At 43.2% G+C, this 20,495-nt stretch overlaps 1 protein-coding gene across 1 annotated transcript; it reads left to right on the top strand.

Moving 5' to 3' along the window:
* Window positions 1-7,550: 7,550 nt before the first annotated feature.
* Window positions 7,551-20,232, top strand: LOC306965505 (uncharacterized protein). Its single transcript, XM_079559987.1, has 6 exons — window positions 7,551-7,606; window positions 9,449-9,537; window positions 10,514-10,628; window positions 12,312-12,424; window positions 17,242-17,356; window positions 20,003-20,232. Exons 1-6 carry the CDS (start codon window positions 7,564-7,566, stop codon window positions 20,185-20,187), a joined length of 660 nt encoding a protein of 219 aa, XP_079416113.1. The 5' UTR covers window positions 7,551-7,563; the 3' UTR covers window positions 20,188-20,232.
* Window positions 20,233-20,495: the final 263 nt, after the last annotated feature.

Below are 20,495 nucleotides of genomic sequence, written 5' to 3'. Positions count from 1 at the left end.
CTCGGACTCCATGTCCCCCGCCTCCCCCGGAATCTGGGTGAAGCTCTTCCGGAGGTGGGAGTTGAAGACACCACCGACAGAGGGATCCACCAGACGTTCCCAGCAGACCCTCACAACACGCTTGGGCCTGCCAGGTCTGACCGGCTTCCTCCCTTGCCAGCGGATCCAGCTCACCACCAGGTGGTGATCGGTTGACAGCTCAGCCCCTCTCTTCACCCGAGTGTCCGAGACACGCGGCCGGAGATCAGACGACACAACTACAAAGTCGATCATCGACCTCCTGCCTAGGGTGTCCTGGTGCCACGTGCACTTATGGACACCCTTGTGCTCGAACATGGTGTTCGTTATGGACAAACTGCGACTAGCACAGAAGTCCAATAACAGAACACCACTCGGGTTCAGATCGGGGAGGCCGTTCTTCCCAATCACTCCCTCCCAGGTCTCACTGTCGTTACCCACGTGGGCGTTGAAGTCCCCCAGCAGAACAATGGAGTCCCCAGTCGGAGCACTATCTAGTACCCCTCCCAGGGACTCCAAGAAGGCCGGGTACTCTGCACCGATGTTGGGCCCGTAGGCCGAAACAACGGTGAGAGACCTGGAGAGTCCAGCCTCTCTCCAGGAGTTGGGATCCGGAACCCAAGCTGTGCGTGGAGGTGACCCGACTATATCTAGTCGGTATCTCTCAACCTCCCGCACAAGCTCAGGCTCCTTCCCCCCCAGCGAGGTGACGTTCCATGTCCCGAACGCCAGAAGCTGCGCATGCGGACCAGGTCGTCGAGGCACCCGCCTCTGACTGCCACCCAGTCCTCTCCGCACCCGACCCCTACGGATCCCTCTGCGGGTGGTGAGTCCACAGGAGGGCGGGCCCACGTCATCCCTTCGGGCTGGGGCCGGCCGGGCCCCTTGGGCAGAGACCCGGCCACCAGACGCTCGCGTTTGGGCCCCAACCCCAGGTCTGGCTCCAGGGTGGGGCCCCGGCTGCGCCATGCCGGGCGACGTCACGGTCCTTGAATGTCGTACGTCAATGAGGGTCTTTTGAACTGCTCTTCGTCTGACCCGTCACCTCGGACCTGTTTGCCATGGGAGACCCTACCAGGGGCATAAAGCCCCAGACAACATAGCTCCTCGGATCATTCGGGCACTCAAACAACCCCACCACGTTAAGGTAGCAGTTCACGGGGATCTATATCCAGTAAAAAAATCAACTTTTTTGGAGCTTTTAGCCATGTTATTGTGCTATTTCCTTATCAGAAACACCCCCAGAGTGGTTTTTGGCTTCATTCACGCAGTTCTCAGTAATCCTCCTGAATCCTGCCCTCTGAGCAACTGCTCCGCCCTCTGCTGGAAAACCACTGAGTTGTGACACTCTGACGTTTTTTACGTCATAGTGTAAAACGCTTTCTGGGATTCTGCGACTATCAGCCAAAATAATGTTTTTCTATGACTGTCTCCTGGTGAACCTTCACCAGAATCAAGGTGGATTCAATTTTATAATCAACGCAAGTCCCATAATGTGATGGAGCGGCCAGAACAGAGTGGTGAGTCAATCAAAACGCGTGTTAGCGTGTGTGTTAGCGTGTGTGTTAGCATGTGTGTTAGCCATTTACGAAGCTGTGTTGCAGATGTCAACTCCTTATAATTGCATTGTGAAGTAACTTCACTTATTGTTTTTTTTTTTTTTAACTTTATTTATGAATTTTACATTTTACAATTATGCAAAACCATAAACAGACAAAGTATAACTTTAATCAAAACACACTCTACTCCTTACCTAAATCCACTGTACATGCCCAATTAGTCGAAGAAGAAAAAAAAGAAGAAAAAAATCAATCAATAAAGGGAGGGAGAACATTGAATAAGAGTGGTAGTTGCAAAGAGACTAGTAACACAGTAAGAAAGAATAAAAATCTTAGCCCGAAACATTCTGAACAGGAAAATTCTCAACATAATGTAGAAAGGGGTTCCAAATTCTTGAGAATTTGTCCTGAGAACCACCTGCACTGAGTCTGATTTTTTCACATTGAAGAAAGCACATCACATCTTTAACCCATTGAAAATGCCATCTAGCCAGCAGTGTAGTGAAAGCCACAGCATCTCTGTCAGAAGAGGAAAGAGAGGATGGAGATGGACATACCCCAAACAAAGCTGTAACAGCTTTAGGAGCATTTCTTGTGCCAGTTACAACAGAAAAAGTGACAAATATTTCAGACCAAAACCTATTTAAGGATGGGCAAGACCAGAACATATGAATGTTGTTTGCCGGGCACAGCATGGAGATGTCCCTGAAAATATTTTAGCAAGCCGAGCTTTAGTGTAATGAGTACAATGTAAAATTCTACATTGAGTGAAACAATGTTTTGCACAGATGGAGGATTTATGTACTGTACGCAATATTTCAGTCCAGACTTCGTATGAAATAGTCTCACCCAAGGCTAACTCCCAATTGCTCTTAACCAGATTTTTTGAACAATCGTTAAAAGCACTCTCACATAAAATCCACAAACAGCTAATGACATTGACTTCAACACATCAGGTGTAAATAATTAGGAAAAAAGTGCTTTATTGTCATCATGTACTGAGAATAGTGCCACTAAATGTTTGTCGACAGTGTAGTGACTTTCAGTCCATTTTATTTACCGACTTCAGTCTTCTCCTGCAGCCTGGTCCCCTGCTGCTCAGGACCTGCTGTGCCTGTCGTCCCGCGGGTCGATCGCTGCTAATGAATCCCCTTTCCCAATACCTTAGCTCCAGCCACCCCCTCCCACAACACCCCCACAACATCACAGCCAAGCCACAGACGGTCTCAGCTGACGGGTATTGGCCAATGAGTCACTGATTATTGCAGTGTATCGGCACATATTGCAGCGGGAGGTGTAGCAGAGAGGATGATTTGGATCATTTGGAGTGGGGGCCACAAACGTAAGCATAGTGTTGGTCGTGGGCCGAAAGACACATACGGTCTTTCGATAGACTAAATATTGATTTGACTATTATTTCATATGCTTTTCATATGCCTGTAAATATAATGCACATTACCCAGACACATTCTTAAAAGCTTCCAGGGGGTTTCATAAGGCTTCTATTTGTTTTTAAAGTTAGAAATACCAACTCGTAGACCAGAAAGTCAATTTGTGTTTTTGTAATAATCTCATGTTGACTAATAATTCATGTTCTGTATTAAGTAAGTAACGGAATCCACTTTTCATCTCTCCCACTTAATGTTTCTGTAACTGTGGTTCACTGCAGCTACTTTAGGTTCACCATTTAAATACTTGCATTCAGTGTGTGTCAGATGTTGTCAGAAACACAGTTTGTCTCTCATGCAGCTGCTGGGAGTTGCTTTCTCCAAGAGATCATTCCTACACCACGGATGAAGTGCTGATCTCAAGTATTCCTGCTAAGATATTAGCTACATCTAACCAAGAAAACCAGCTCTGGGAAACAAGCCGGCTCATGAACAACACCGCGCCAGTGTGCTCCGTAGGTTCAGATCGCACCCATACCGGCCATCACTACCAGCCCTGCTTTTCACTAATGTCAGATCAATAAGAAACAAACTTGATGACCTGTTTCTCCTGCTCCAAACCCATAAGGACTACAGAGACTGCTCTTCACTTCACTTCACTTTATTTCATGTCCCCGATAGGGCAATTAGTTTTGCAGCACAAGATACATAAAAATAGATACATAAAAACAGACAAAAAAAAAAAAAAAATTCATTCATTCACCAGTTCAAGCAAGATGCCGAAGTGCAAAACCTTACAACAAAACAAGAGTATACGACAACTTTTTTTTTTTTCCCTCACACTGAATTTGGTGCCTGTAAACTCCTTTTATACTCAGCGTTTAGAGTGGAGATGGCTACAGGTATGAAGGAATATTTGTATCTGTTTTTCCCCACCAATGGAGCCCTAAGCCTCGAACCAGAAGGCAAGTAACAGAATTCACCATGAAGAGGATGAGCATCATTAGCCAGAATACTCAGAGCCTTCCGCGTCACCTGTCCAGAATACAGGTCCGAAAGTGGAGTCTGAGGAGCTCCCAGAATCTTAGCACTCAAATTTACAATTTTGCTGAGTGAGTTTTTCGCTTTGATGTTAAGGTTACCAAACCAACACATCATAGAAAACGTTAGCACTGACTCGACACAAGATTTATAAAACAGTCTCATGCCATGCTCTGCCATGTGCCGAACTGAGACTTGGCTGGATGACACCGTGCCAAACCTGGCTGTAACTCCACCAGGCTTCTCTCTACACCATGCGACAGGTCAGTGAAGCTATCCAAGAAAACTAAAGGTGCTTCCACGCCGCACGCCTTCTAGGCGTCAAAAATGCGCCTAAAGCCCGTAGTTGGACGCTTGTGCTCGCTGAAGACAGACACTTGTCACAAATGTCATGTGAAGACGCTCTGGCCACACATCAGCTCAGAGTGTGTTCGCATCCATCTTGGAAGTAGCTCTTGCCTGAAAATTACCTGCTGGTTGGGACAAACTCATCTCCCTCTTTGCTAATACCATGTCCTACGGATCTTTGCCTACATCCCCATGGTCAACGCGAAATCTCCCCAGTATTTAAGCCTATGTCCAGCCCATACGATTGAATATGGGACATATTTTGTGTTGTAAGCAAGTAGCTATAGGCCCAGTTAGCCCCGTTAGCATGTTACAATCGCCACAGCTCATTGTTGATTACAAATCTGCAATAAACCACATATGCGGTGTATGATCATCATAAAGGCTGCTCTATGTAGTTACGGCTTTATTGACGTTATTAGTGCATTAATGCGTGTTTTCACGGGAGAAAACCGGAGCTCGATGCGAGCTAACAAGCTATGATTTTCTCCCGGAGCTAATTGTAGATGATGTGTAACCCGTTCATAAGTAATAACGGTATAATTACACAAAATTGTCCTTTTGGTTACTTGAATTTTGTCCATACCTGGCATTTGATACACTGTGCAGACTTGGTCCTCCAGCCACTTCTTCTATGTTTTTGTTTCTTCTTCGTTGACTTTTGAGATGCCCCTGTATATATTCGGGGTTTGACCCCTGCCTCTTCCCTTTGCAAATCTGACATTGGGAAGAGGTCAGTCATCTATTGTAATCCTATGTTTTAAGAGTCCTTTTGTCAGTATTTTGCATTTATTTTCTTCTGGGAACATATTTCATTTGCATTTACGTTGATAGCTTCGTCCATACCCCGATGTTTTCAATTTATTCATGTGAAGTAATGCGGGGAGATGCTAATATTGTCCAAACTGTACGCGTTATTTTGCCTTGCTGTAATCAATGTTGACTTGATCAAAATCACTATTTCGAAGGCAAATCCAAGGCTCTGCAAGCTTTTTCAATAAGGGGGGGGGGAAATGGGGCGGTTTCTCATCATCGCAGGAGCACATGGGCTCTGTTAACTAGTAAACAATATTGAAAATTCCAGCCGCGCCGCATGTCCGCGGGTTTTCCGCGGTTTTCAGATATTTTTGGGCGGGTTTGGCTGCCCAAACCTGGCAACCCTGGCCCACAGCCATGTGTGAAACCCTGCACATTTTACAATAGCTACATACCCAGATAGCAAGCCGATGTGGCCCACATCAGGCAAAGATGTGGCATTGGTGTGGCCCACGGGAAACAGATGTAAACCAGAAGTGGGCCATGTAAAACATAACAACACATGGCCCATTAATGGAATAACGTTTATGGGCCACTTATGGCAAAGACATGGCACGTGTGGCCTCAATGTCTCCAGATAAACCAGCAGTTAACCAAATGTGGCCCACATGCAAATGACCAACTATGGCCCATTAATGAAAACACATATATGGGCAACTTATGGCAAAGACATGGCAGTTCCAGGATAGTTTAAACCGGAATAACCAGAGGCAAACCAAATATGGCCCATATACAAAATATCAAAAATGGCCCAAAAATGGCAAAACATCTGTGGGCCAATGGTGGCAAACATACACTGAGAAAAGTTGGCTTAATCTGCAAAATGTATAGAAATCATTTACATCTGCATTTTGCTAGTTGTTCATGATGATATATAGTCATTAGTCCAACTATAAATGATTCATCTGTAACTGTGAATATTTTAAATTGGTTGAACAAAAAAATGTTTGTGACTTGAATGTTCAAAGGTTCATTGAGTCAATTTAAAACTCTTCATTAGCAGATATGAGCTAATTTAAAAATTTCCATTGAACCAATGTACTTTTAGCCCTCGTGTTGCCTTCGCGGGTCATTTTGACCCACTGTCATGTTCCGGGCATTTGGATGCAAGGTGACACAAGGGGGCACCCTTCCAACCTTCTCAGTGTAAATGTGAGTTGACTTTCTTCAGACTTAGACTTTAGGTCAGACACCATGAGTGACAGTAACATGACGCTAAATACAGTGAGCTCTTTGTTGCAGTAAAAAGGCTGAGGCCTCATTGCTCTTCAGTCACAGACTGAGAAGTGAAGAAGCAAGTTGTGGAGCTTCTGCTTTTGCCAGAAATTCAGACTTCTGCTGCATATCATCTATTATGCAAGAGTCATATCATATTCTGAAACTCAATTATGTAGTAAAAACATCATATATGGAAAATTATTATTGCAAAAAGAAAAAAAAATGAAAATCCTGTATCTATTAAAGTTTTTTTTATTTACTCTCATTCAACAAAGAAACACAAACAAACCCAGGTCACTTGTGTCTGCTGTAGGTCATGTTTGATGACACACTTCGCTGAAGCCTGCATCCAAGCGGACTTTAGCAAAGCATATTGCCCACAATTCTTTGCGTTACAGACCAAAGAGACAGAAAAATGGCTGCATCCATGGCTCTTGTGCCGAAAAAAAAAACAAAAAACTTTTAATGAAATATTTCAACTTTCATTATGCTGTATATGTGTAAATTCACAGGGCCGGAAAAAATTACCTTCAACATTATTAAGTTTAGGTCTGAAAATGACGTAAGAGTTGTAACAATTCTGCAATTTTTGCACTGCGCCCTCGAACCCTGTGCAAACAAGTGCACATTTCGTAGAGGAGCGTAGGGCGCAGTGTGGGTATTGGGACAGGGCCTATGTCTGTGAAAGGCGCTATATAAATAAAGCTATTCCTTCCTTCCATCACAGTGGTCAGCATGATGCTTCAGGATCAATTGCTTGGAAGGTTTTCACTGCTGACCTCACCAGCAAATGTACAAAATAATTGATTCTGGAGTGTTGCAGAGACCACCGTAATGGAAAGTAAAGGTGCCATGCTGACCTGCTGGGTTGCACAAATATCTTTTTTTTTCTCACATGAAAAGTTGCCTAATGCACCTTTAATCAAGTTCTTGACATTTTTCATGATTTAATATAATCTCAACGGTGATCACTGTGCAGACATCAAGCTAAGTTTGGTGACAGCAAACACACATAAGCAAACAATCACTTGCTCCAAAGTCCACTGCATGTCAATGTCCTGAGGTGACTCTGAGCAGTTCTATGGTGAAAGAGCTTTGTCTGAGGAGGATCGCACAATCCTGGCCAAAGCAGTGAACACGTCTGATCACACAGGGAGCTCATACAGGGAGCTACAATGAAGTTCACGGGGGCACTGCTGTGGCTGTGGATGCTAACAGGTAAATGTGCTGTCACTTATTTGGGGCAAACTTTTCAAACTGTTTTGCAGGGATCTTCTGGGGTAGTATCTACGAGTACAAGAAAAAAAGGTCCACACAGCTCACTTAGCTCCCAACAGGAAAATGTATTGCTTACACCTTGGTGACGCTTCGGGCGTCTTGGCCCTTCATCAGATGAGATGTCTGTCCGTGTCTTCTCTCTCTATGTTGCATCTATGAGTCTCTCCAGGATGTCAACAGCTATGACAGTAGCTTACCACCACCGAGTATCCAGTGAATGAATCATGACTACAGTGTAGCGCTTTGAGAAACTTGGTAATACAGGCTTGCAAAGCACAATACGTGTGTAAGCCATTGTTTTTATTTATTCCTTCATTTCATATTTCTCTTTTAAATATAACTAAAAACACAACATAAATCTTTTAGAACAATGCTTTCAATCTCTCCAAACCATAGCTTCTCAATCAATCAATCAATCAATCAATCAATCAATCAATCAATCAATCAATCAATAGCTAAGGAGCATCACCTGTCCTTAGATTCTCGGACACGGCAAGGAAAAACTCAAACCCCACGAATCTCATGATGAGATTTACACCTTTTTATAGAAACTAGCTTTCTGGGATTTTGATTAAAATATATCACGCTGGGATTCATTCTAACCTTAGAAATACCTTAGTAAACCTTAGTAAATATATCTTTGTTCCACAATTAACAAGGCAAAAGTCATGACCAAGTCATTTTTCGTGCTAAATAAAATTATTCACGTGTTTCTGCTTTGATCGTATTTGCTCAGTTACATGTGTGCAAAATTGCATTAGAAAAACTGAGATCCAGTTCGAATGACCCAGCCAGCAAAACAGTGTGGGCTCGGCATGGGTTTGCCCACCTGGGTTATAAGTGGGTTTGTCCGCAGTTTCCATGTGGGCCCCATGTGTGTTGGCCCATGTGGGCTGGACCTTTACAAGTCAAACTTAACCCTTTCTACTCTGGTTTTATTATTTTTAGTCTGAGCTTGGATCTCTGTGTTTGGTCACATTTGAGCCCAGCCCACTCTGAGTCTCTGTGATTTGATTGGCTTCAGAGTTACACTGTAGGTCAGACACCGTGAGTGACAGAAACATGGCGCTAAATAGTGAGCTCTTTATTTTCAGTGAAATGGCTGAGGCCTCATTACTCTTCAGTTGAAGATTATGCTTGATGCAGCAATAAAATATGTGATTAAATTGTCAGTAAATTATTAATTACAAAATTACAATTTACCAAAACAAACCCTTGTCATTTGTATCTGCTGTAGAGTCAAATTTGTCCCAGGTCCTCTGGGTCGTGGTGCAGCAGGACTGATGTGGATAGTTGTTACAGAAGAAGCTCATGAGGTTCATTTCTTCATCAGTTACTATAGTAACTATTCTCTCCAAAGTAAAAGTAGATCTACCACAGTCCTGTCCACATCTGTCATGGTCCACCATGACTCAGAAGAACTGGGACACACCTGACCCTACATCAGATAATACATAGCTTCTTTTCCCAACTTGAAAAAAAAAAAGAAACTTCTTCACCTGTCACTCTGACTGAAGAGCAATGAGCCCTCGGTCGAGATGCTTTAGTCATGATTATCAGTGTCTACAAGCTCATCAATAGCACAAAAATATATAACATAAGTCTATTTCAAACAAGTTGGAGTGTGTTCTGTACGTCAGTCACGACTATGTGTTGACTCTTTACTTTTAACTTGCTCAAACATTATTGATATTTTAGATTACAGGCTGACATAATGATTTAGAAAAAGAAAAAAAGTTCTCCACTGTTGAAAATTCTAATGGAATTCTGTCTTTTCACTAGATGTATTTTCAAGCTCAACTCAAGATGAGAGTGTTCCACAGAACTGCAGCTCCAAAGGGGACTTCACAGAACTCTCACAACAACTCGAGGTAATTTTAAAGTTCAGTACTTCAAGTTTGCTGTCCAGCAAATTGAAGACGCTGTAATAAGCACAATGACAATATCTTCTTGTAACCAGACCTGCACTGTAATAAGTTTTCCTTGAATAAAAGCAATACAATTGAGTTGGTATGTTCCGGGCATTTGGATGCAAGGTGACACATGGGGGCGCCCTTCCAACCTTCTCAGTGTAAATGTGAGTTAACTTTCTTCAGAGTAACACTTTAGGTCTGACACCATTAGTGACAGTAACATAACGCTAAATACAGTGAGCTCTTTGTTTCCAGTAAAAAGTCAGAGGCAGACTGGAGACATAGAGCTTCTGCTTTAGAGGGAACTTCAGACTTCTGCTCCTTGTAAGAGTCACATCATATTCTGAAACTCAAATATGCAGTAAAAAGATAATATATGGAAAATTATTATTGAGATATTCAGAAGTTTGAAGTTCCGTCTAGAGCAGAAGCTCCAGGACTTCCTTCTTCACATCTCAGTCTTTGACTGAAGTGCAATGAGGCCTCAGCCTTTTTACTGGAAACAAAGAGCTCACTGTATTTAGCGTCATGTTACTGTGACTCATGGTGTCTGACCTAAAGTCTCACTCTGAAGAAAGTCAACTCACATATACACTGAAAAGGTTGGAAGGGCGCCCCCTTGTGTCACCTTGCATCCAAATGCCCGGAACATGACAACGGGTCAAAATGACCCGCGAAGGCAACACAAGGGTAAGACATAACCATTTTAGAAGCACTTCAAGCACATTTTTAACTTGCAAAACAAGCCAAAGGAAAGAGGGAGATAGATTGTTGTAAACTCGGAGTGGGGACATTACGCATATTTTTCATGTTTTTCACTTATTTCTGACTGCTTCTAGGTTCTAGGTTTCCCTAGTTATTTAAAATTACGGATATCCGTCGTAGTGACTGATACATTTAACCCTTGTCTGAGTGTTGTCCTCTTCTCCACCAGAGGGCAGTGTTGTGTGAAAATTCATTGTGGTCTGGGTGGAACTCTGAGCAGACGGCACAGGTCCTCAGCTCCATCAGCACACTAGCCCAGAAGTTACATGCTCACCAGCTCACAGGTACGTGACACCACATGCACTTCTCTGCTGTGTCTGTGTGTTGTCGCCTCTCCGTGCACAGCGATGTCACACGATCGTTTCAAAATGATCTCCTGCATGGGTGTGTCCCACCCTCAGAAGCACATCTCGGTGGATGAGAGGATGGTAGCCACCAGTGATGCGTGGCGCCCCTGCGATGCTCACACTTCGGCTGAGGTGGTGTAGAGGAATAAATCCCTTAGAAAAGCTACTGTGCGATGCTCTCTCTCTGTTCGCAGTCACTGACAGCGAGCGAGGAGTCTACCAGCGGCCATCTATTTTTTTTTCGTAGGATAGTTGCTAGTAGTGATGCGCGGGTTGCGGGTTCCACCGTCGTCTTTACAGCAGGTTTTTGGCGTAAATATACGTCGGATTTTCATAAAACAAGCAGCGTTTTGCAGCTTGTCATCCAGAGAACGCTTTTGTGGAGCTCATGTCTCCTATTTTCCACCGTATGTGCGACTGTGTGTGACTTTGCGTTAGGCCTATCTCTGCTCTCTTCCTCTCTTGCCCAGCGCTCTTCGGAGGGAGAGAGAGCGCGCGCGATGACACGCCGGTGCTGTTCATACGGATCATATTTGTAACGCGTAATATTTAATGGTTGCGGGTGCGGGGCAGGGCGGGTTGTAAAAATAGAACAACGTTGCGGGGCAGGCTTGGTCGGGTTAGAACGTGCTCCAAATGCGGGACCCGCGGCTTGAAAAAAACCCTGACCCGCGCATCACTAGTTGCTACATCAAGCAATCACAAGTCATGAGAATGTACCAACTCTCCTACGAAAAAATAAACCTTGCACACAGTGGTGACAGCGGTAACAGCCGTCTGTCAGTCCTGTCAGATCTAGGGGCTTGGTCTGAGACTGTCAACAGAGCAGACCCCGCCTACACACTCACCCCCCTTGTCTCCCCCAAAGCCTCCGAGACCACCCCTTTCTCAGCAAGTTTTGACTAGTGTTTGTGGGTGGGGAAAGGCTCTGCCACGCCCGTTTAGTTGCACTTTAAAGACACACCAGTGTCCCTGCTCAGGGACTACTTGTCCCTTGTCCCATTAGTATGCAAATTAGCATGCATCTTGAAGTCACTCTCTCCAGAGTTATACTTTAGTCAGACACCATGAGTGACAGTAACATGACTCTAAATACAATATGCTCTTTGTTTTCAATAAAAAGGATGAGGCCTCTTTGCACTTCAGTCTATCATAGACTGACATGTGCAATGAAGCCTGAGATTATTCATCAGACTGAACTTTCATACTTCTGCTGGATGTAAGAATCACTCCTGGAACTTCAGTAGTTCATTGATGCAGTGAAAAGAAATGGACTGGTAAGCTGCTATGTAAGAGTTATTACTTTCCAAAATACTTTTCATTATTCAGATTGCTTACATGAATATAACATGTATCTGCAGAAGCTCCAGAACTTTCTTCTGCTCCAGTCGGTCAGTGATTGACTAAAGAGCACTGGGGCCTTAGCCTGTTGACTGAAAACAAAGAGCACTTGTATTTAGTGTCATGTTGCTGTCACTCATGGTGTCTGTGACATTGTTGGCAAAAAAAAAAAAACGTCAACAATGTCAGCAGTGGTCCTGAACAGGTTAAACGTATGTGTTATTGACTGCAACATCCAATTCCAATTGACTTTTTGCTGTATATCTTTCCTGTCTTCAGAATGTGATGGATCAGAACCACAACAATGTCCCCCAGCAGAGGCCCCTGACAACGGAGGTCTGTTCTGTGCGACCATCAGTGACCGACGCTTCTGCAAGCCCCTCTGCCACCATGTGAGTTCACAGCCGTACAATTCTTCCTGTAGTTCTTCCTTTCTTAGTTACTTCCAAGGGCTTACTCAGATGCTCTTAACCAATAAGCGAAGTGCCCATCTCGACTGCACATGTGTGGGTTAATCAGATCCCTAACACAACCGCCACTGAAATATGTGAGTGAGTTCAGCAGCGGAACGTGAACACTGAAGAATATTGAGCCATAAACGTGAACCTTAAGACTTACAGGCTTTGGTTTAAAGACCTCAAGTCTTAAGCAACGTTTCTTGCACAATTTTAAGTAAAATAACCGAGGAAAGAGACCCAGGCTCAGGGTGGCTGCTCTGTAGGCAGTAGCAGATAGGGGAACGAGTACGAGAGGACATGGGATCAGCTCGATACTTTTTTTAAATCATTCACTTTTGTCCAGGAATCACCGAAAAGTTTCAAAACAATGAATGTGTTCAATATAGGGGATAAATAGCTGCCAGTCAAATTATCGATCGCTTCACGAAAATATAAAAACAATTTAGATGTCTAATCTATGTGGGTCGGTCTGGCCACAAGTCAAGTAATAAATTGTCTAAATCTTTCCTCCCTCAGTATTTATATTTATGTTTCATTATGAATCTGGTAGAGAGCGATTTCTCATCCCTGTTTAAATATTCTGCCATATTGGCGACGTGAGGCTACAGTTATAGACCCTGGACTTCGTTGTAGCCTGTTTTATATCTATGCGTCCAACCTTCTGTAAGTCGCCTTCAAGGACAAGGACAAGGACTGGTAACTTTTGACAACATCTTTCTTCGTTTTTCTTTTCTTTTTGCTACAACTCAGTCTTGGTTGTAACAGGACATCCTCAGCGACTAGATAATCAACATTCCAGGTGTTGAAATGGTCCAAATCATAGCTCTCCTTATTGCTTTTTGCTATCTATGAATAGCGCTGTTTGGAAGCCAAAACATTTACCATTAATGCACTGCACAGCCCGAGATGGGCACTTCGCTTATAGGACAAGGAATTAAAGTAGATTGTTTGGATCCAGCAGTCTTCCGCCTTCTGCTAGGAATTGTCCTGCTTCTCTTTTAAAGAAATAGGCCACCGTTTTTACATACTGAGATATGTTCTTACCTTAGCTTGATGAGTTCTTTAGTACCTGTCTGGTCTTCACCAGCCTTTAATTTTGTAAACACAGCACAGACGGCGTTAGCATTTAGCCTCTCTCCTCTCCAGGTCAAACGAGGTCAAGATAGAAGCTACCAAGTTCTTCCACTTTTTCCCTATTTAAATATGGTTAGGTGAAGTGTTACACTACAAAAGGATAATTACACAAAGTTAAGCAATGTGGATTTTCTAAGCTGATAAAAGGGGGAACTATTATTGTAAGGCGTAATAATACCAGGAGTAGTGCGCGGATTGCGCCGTCTGCGCTGTGTTTACGTGACTGAAGGCATGGGTGAAGAGACAGCTATTCCTTTAAAGCAGGGGTGTCAAACTCATTCAGCTCATAAGCTGTGATTTGGTCAAAGCCCCACCTTGACTGTAGCTTTATTAATAACAACGGCTTTCACTTGTATTGCACTTTACAAGCCTGTGTCACAAGTTCCTCAAAGTACTACACAGTAGCCATTATTCAATCACTCCATACTCGGTAGTGGTAAGCTGTTATTGAAGCCACAGCCGCCCTGGGGCAGACTGTCCATTTACCACGTGGCTATATAATGTGTTGTTCATATCCTGAGCTCTTATTATGTCAGGGCCCTCTGCTGGACACATGTGGAACTCTTACTTTTAATGCACCCTGGTGGCGAGAATGAGCATTCTGGTTATTTTTTAAAAAATCACAACTCCGCCCAGGAATGGGCTAGAGACTTACTTTTCCCCCCTACATACTCTGTAATTTATGCTCTACAGGGGCCGTATGTTTGACACCCCTGCTTTATAGGCATCAGTCGTGGACAAGCGCACTCTGATGTCCGCGTCTGAGCATACATGAGCGTGTGCATCTTTGGGGCGTCGTTCAATATTTTTTCAAATTTTAAATCAAAAACGAAATAACCAGAAACGTCTGCTATGAGCATTTTTCGTTTTATACAATTAAACAAAATCACTCTAAATGGCTTAAATTTAGAGTTTTCAATCGGATGCTACAATAGAAAAACTATTTGAAAGCACAGAGCGTGAGTAAGTCATTAATTATCATTTATTTATCTGAAACACGGGCCATATTATTGTCTGGCTGCCACAGTGACTGCATCGATGAAACTGGCCATTTTTCTGTAAACGCTGTAATATTGGATGTATGGACAGATAAGCAGCATTTTATGCCTCCAAGCTGCAGCGTCTCCATGGCAGAGTGCCGGGATCACGTGACCGGGCATCAGCTGGAGCATGAACAGGGCACTGAATAGTGTTTTCACTTCGAGTTTAGTCTGTTTGCAGGTGTTTGGTCTTATATGAGCAATATAGCACATTTCCACCTTAAAGAAGTAGGCCACTGTTTTTTGCATACTGAGATATGTTCTTACCTTAGCTTAGACGAGTTGATGCGTACCTGTCTGGACTTAACGAGTGCGCTCAGTCATGCAAAAACACCAAACATGTTGTGAGCATTTAGCCTCTCCTCCTCTCCTCTATGTGGCCGAAATTAAATACTGTTTTACATGAGTGGTTACACATTCCAAGTATAGTCACACAAAATGAAACATGGCAATTTTCTAAGCAGATAAAAGGGGGAACTATATTGTAAGGCGTAATAATACCAGGAGTAGTTTGGCGTCCGCACAGTAAAGTGAAGATATTACTGCGCAAATTTCAGACTACTCTTGGTATTTGTAAAAGGTTCATACTGTCTTCTTATGTTAAGCCTATTACAGTTTTGTTCTTTTAGTGAGACAGAAGGTTTAGTTTACCTGCTTTACTAGTTTCGATCACTTCCTGTGATCTTCCTCAGAAGCGTCACCTGGTGGTGGAGGTGACGTGTCGTAGGCAGTTTACATGGATTTTCCTGTCAGTAGGGAGAGCTTACGCCCCCTACTGACTGGCGCCTTCTCCAGGACGGCGTCCCAGGTGTGGGATAAGGTGTAAGCTCCGTCGTCCCGGTTCATAGGTGTCGGTGCACGTTTCCTGATCTCGATGGCTTCTCTGATCCAGAGGTGGTACTTGTTACTTTCGGCACGGATGACCCTGGCATTGTCCCAGTTCATGATGTGGTTCTCCCTCTTACAGTGGTCTGATATGGCTGATTTGAGATTTTCTTGCATTGCTTGTTCTTTTATTGCTCTTGTTTGTCTATTGGCCGTCTCCTTTTCCCGTTCCTTCTGGTGTTCTTTCTTGCGTGTGCTGAATGATCTCCCCGTCTCCCCCACATATGTTTTATTGCATGATAGGCATGGGATTTCGTAAATGACATCACATTTCCGGTCCTGATGAATGGTGTCTTTTGGTCTGACTAGCAACTATCTGAGTTTGGTGTGTGGTTTGACTCGAGTGTTTATGTTGCGTTTCCTCATAGCTCCGTGACCCCCCTGATGTATGGTAAAATGACGAATGCTGTTTTGTGTTCTTTTTGTGTCGTCCTCCTCCCCTTTTTCTCCCGTGTTTTTTCTGTTTTGTGCCTGTTTCTTCCCCTTTTCAATTGCCCACTGTGGATACTGGTAATGTGCGAGTGTGTGTTGGATGTGAGCCTCCTCTTCCTCCTTGTCCTGTGTATCTGTAATGATGTTTGCCCTGTTGTACTCCTGGTATTGCTACGCCTTACAATATAGTTCCCCCTTTTATCCGCTTAGAAAATCCACATTGTTTAATTTTGTGGAACTATACTTTATAGTGTAACGCTTCACTATATTTCAATAGGGAAAACGTGGAAGAGCTTGGTAGCTTCAGGCTAAATGCTAACGCTGTCTGTGCTGTGTATACGTGACTGAGGGCACGTGTGAAGACCAGACAGGTACAAATGAACTCGTCTAGGTTAAGGTAAGAACATATCTCAGTATGGAAAAACGGTGGCCTATTCCCTTAAGCTGTAACAGAATACATGATAATTGATGACATACTCACACTCTGAGCCTGTACAATATTTGGAAGTACAGGCTCAGAGCGTAAGTATGTCATCAATTATTATCTATTCATCTGCAACATCGTAAGTGCTCTACGGACCATATTATTGTCCAGCTGCAACAGTGACTGCATTGATGAGACCGGCCATTCACAATCACTCTTCTAGGGGATTTCTATAAACGATGTCATATCGGATGTGTGGACTGATAAGCAGCATTTGTATTTCTTCAAGCTGCGAGGAGCTTCTCTTCTTCAGTGAACAGGCCACTGGATGATGTTTTCACTTTGTGTTTGCATGTGTTTGGTTTATTACGATGTTGCAGTAAACACCGTGGACAGACTGCAATAGGGTTCGCCACCTGTCTGAGTTTTTGTGCAGATGACCAGGGTTTTGTCATTAGAAGCAGCCATAAATGACCATAAAAATCTATAAAGTAAGCCACAAGGCTCAAAGCGTGTTAAAAAGTAGCGGCTTATAGTCCAGAAATTGAGGCACTGCGTCAGGTTTCTGGTCTGGTTTAAATGAACAAAGAGATCTCAGACTTCCACGTATAGATTAGTAATCTGAGAGTCCGATGAATCAACACAGTTGGACATTTTCAGGATTTCGCTGTGCAACGTTTCAGGATTACACAGAAAGTCCTCATCCAGGGACATAGAAGCCCTATTGTCAGAAATCTCTCTATTATAATAAAAGTCACAGACGTTATCAGGAAGAGGTAGTCTGAAGGTCAGTATACAAACATTTCAGTATTCAGTGAGCACTTTTCCTCTCACAGGGCTATGACTTTGGCTTCCTGCGCCTCAGCAGAGCGTTCGAGGAGTGCAGTGAGCAGACTGGGTATAAATGGAACACTCAGTATGTGGGAGGAAACCGGCTGGCTGTGTGCAACGGTAAGAGTCTTTTGATCTATTAACTCTGTCTTTTGACCCAATAATACATGGAAGTGTTTTTTGCGATTGTTGTATGTGTGTTGTTGGATTCCAGAACAGATTTTACTGTCCATGGTGTAGATCAGTGGTTCTGAACCCTTTCAGCTACACGTGCTTCCCCTAGTCCGCAGCACCACCACATATTGTTTCATCATATCTGCAATATAACTTATGTGATAATGTGTCTCACAAATGTTCATTCATTCAATTCATAATAATACAAGGACATTGATAGGATGACGTTGGCCACAAAACTTGCTGCCCAGTGCTTTTTAAACTGTATATGCTCCCTCTTGGTGATGTCATCAGAAGACATGGAGTCAACTTTCACAGTTATGCTGATGATACACAGTTATACATCTCTGTGTCTCCCGATGACACCAGGCCAGTAGATGCACTTTTTAACTGCATTCTAGATATCAAATCCTGGATGGCAGAAAACTATCTCCAGCTCAACCAGGACAAAACTGAAATTTTAATCATCGGTCCTGAGGCCAAACTACAGTCACTGTCTATTAATCCTTCCTCACAGGTGAAGAACCTTGGTGTGATCTTTGACTCTGAGCTGACTTTTATTCCACACATTAAGAACATCACAAAGATAGGTTTTTACCATCTAAAGAACATAGCCAGAGTCCGCCCCATTCTCTCTCGGGCCAACACGCTTTGGCCCGCATGCTTTTATCACCAGTCGTATCGACTACTGTAGTGCCCTGCTATCTGGTCTTCCCAAAAAGAGTATCTCAGGTTTACAACTTCTACAAAATTCAGCAGCTCCTGTCCTGACGAAGACCAGGAGGCGGGACCACATTACACCGGTTTTAGAATCGCTGCATTGGCTCCTCGTGTGTTTCAGGATCGATTTTAAAGTTCCTTTATAGATTCTGTATCATGCGATTTTAGCCATCCCAAAGTAAAGTATAGGCATTTATATGATATATTGTTCCTCTACCACTATGAGTTACTATTTTTTGTGAGAAATATGAGTATTTTAACTCCGCCCCCTCTCTCCGAGCGGATCTGCCCATGCATTATTAGCAGTAAAATAAATATAAATGTCACAGCAATAAGTGAAGTTACTTCACTTATTGTGATTCTGAGCGCAGCTCAACTGTATGCTGAGCAGGTCAAAATCGCTCAGCCTAGTTTTTGATGTAATATAATATCTGCTCTTCACTTTTTGAACTGTTTTCCAGCGTTTAATTAAAGGTTAATTATACTTCTACAATTGACCACATGTCAAGTAAAATGTATATTCTCAGCACGACTAGAGCGAGCGGAGAATCAGCCTTGAGTTGAACAGCAGAACGCGAATTTACGCGAATTTAACGATCTGCACTGTTTTCCCATGTTTAAAAGACACAGTCAACTTTTATTATTCACCATTATGACAAAGTCAATGTCAGTTTATACCTTTGTAAGTTTTAAATAACCGCAATTTTGTACAACACAGCATTTGATCCATTTAGCCCTCGTGTCGCCTTCGCGGGTCATTTTGACCCGCTGTCATGTTCCGGGCATTTGGATGCAAGGTGACACAAGGGGGCGCCCTTCCAACCTTCTCAGTGTAGATGTGAGTTGACTTTCTTCAGAGTGAGACTTTAGGTCATTTGTATCTGCTGTAGAGTGATGTTTGTCCCAGTTGCTCTGAGTCGTGGTGCAGCAGGACTGATATAGACAGATCAAGTAGACAGAAGAAGCTTGTGAGGTTCACTTCTTCAACAGTTACTATAGTAACTATTTTCTCCAACGTAAAAGTAGATCTACCACAGTCCTGTCCACATCTGTCATGGTCCACCATGACCCACCATGACTCAGAGGAATTGGGACAAACATGACTTTACAGCAGATACAAATGGTTAGGGTTTGTTTGGTTCATTTTTTTTGTTAGAATGAGTAAATAAAAAATATTTTTTCATTAGATGCATGATTTTCAAGTATTTTTCTATTTTTAATTGTAATAATAATGTTCCATATATTATGTTTTACTACTACATATTTGAGTTTCAGAATATGATATGACTCCTACATGCAGCAGAAGTCGGAAGTTCTGTCCATAGCAGAAGTTCCATGACTATCTTCTTCACTTCTCAGTCTGACTGAAAAGCAATGAGGCCTCTGACTTTATACTGGAAACAAAGAGCTCACTGTATTTAGCGCCATGTTACTGTCACTCATGGTGTCTGACCTAAAGTCAAACTCTGAAGAAAGTCAACTCACATTTACACTGAGAAGGTTGGAAGGGCGCCCACTTGTGTCACCTTGCATCCAAATGCCCGGAACATGACAGCGGGTGCTAAATGACAGATTCTTTTTGGCTCCTTATTTTTAGCCAAAGCTGGAGAAGAAGCACCAATGACCTGTTTTAAATTGGATTAGAAAATGTATCTAATTCCCACATAAATAAAACATATCCTGTTTGAAGTCAATATAAGAATTAAGTTGCAGAATATACAGAAAAGTGTAAAGCAGAAAGCCCCCCCCCCCCCCCTCTCTTTTGACTATACACACCAAGCAGGGGCTCTGTTGATGACCAACAACCAGAGGAACAAGAAAAACTCTCCGTCATGTCCGAGACTTAACGATTGTCCCTTTATTGACTTCCAGAAGCTGCGTTGGCAATAGCAGGATCCAGATCATCCTATTTCCCCAAAGAGCAGTCCTGTTTGCAGACGAAAGCCAATGGCACTCTCCTGGATGGAGTCATGCAGCAGCTACTCGCTGAGCTCCGGAGAGAAGGCCTCCAGGGGGAGCCACAGACCGCATGCCTGGTGTGCGGGCTGGCACACTAGAACAGGCCATCATCTGGTTATAATACGACTCAGCAAAACAATAAAATTCACAGCTGTGTAAGGTGAACTGTGTTTTTTTCTAGAATATGCAATACCTGGTTACACCAGCAGAGGGCACTTTGTGCTTAAGTGTCAGTAGCTGAAGCTGTAGAAGAATAAGAATAAGTATGATTTCGTAATAGTGAAGTAAATCCCCGGATGAGAACTTGCCCTGCTCTCCAGCTGATTGTGCTCATGGAAATAAATGTGGCGATGTGACCAGTTTGGTTTATACTCATAGAAGTGTTTCGCTGCTCAAGACGTTTTTT

The sequence above is a fragment of the Gobius niger genome, assembly GCF_951799975.1.
Source record: "Gobius niger genome assembly, chromosome: 7".
NCBI classification, from domain to species: domain Eukaryota; kingdom Metazoa; phylum Chordata; class Actinopteri; order Gobiiformes; family Gobiidae; genus Gobius; species Gobius niger.
The sequence above is the reverse complement of the archived record's forward strand: the minus strand, read 5'-3'. Positions and strand labels throughout refer to the sequence as shown.

Bases quoted from the DNA above. Each gene is read 5' to 3' on its own strand.
- LOC306965505 (XM_079559987.1), top strand. From the start codon at position 7,564: ATGAAGTTCACGGGGGCACTGCTGTGGCTGTGGATGCTAACAG. The intron at 12,425-17,241 runs GTGAGTTCACAG...TTCCTCTCACAG, and splicing joins GCAAGCCCCTCTGCCACCAT to GGCTATGACTTTGGCTTCCT. The intron at 17,357-20,002 runs GTAAGAGTCTTT...ATTGACTTCCAG, and splicing joins CCGGCTGGCTGTGTGCAACG to AAGCTGCGTTGGCAATAGCA.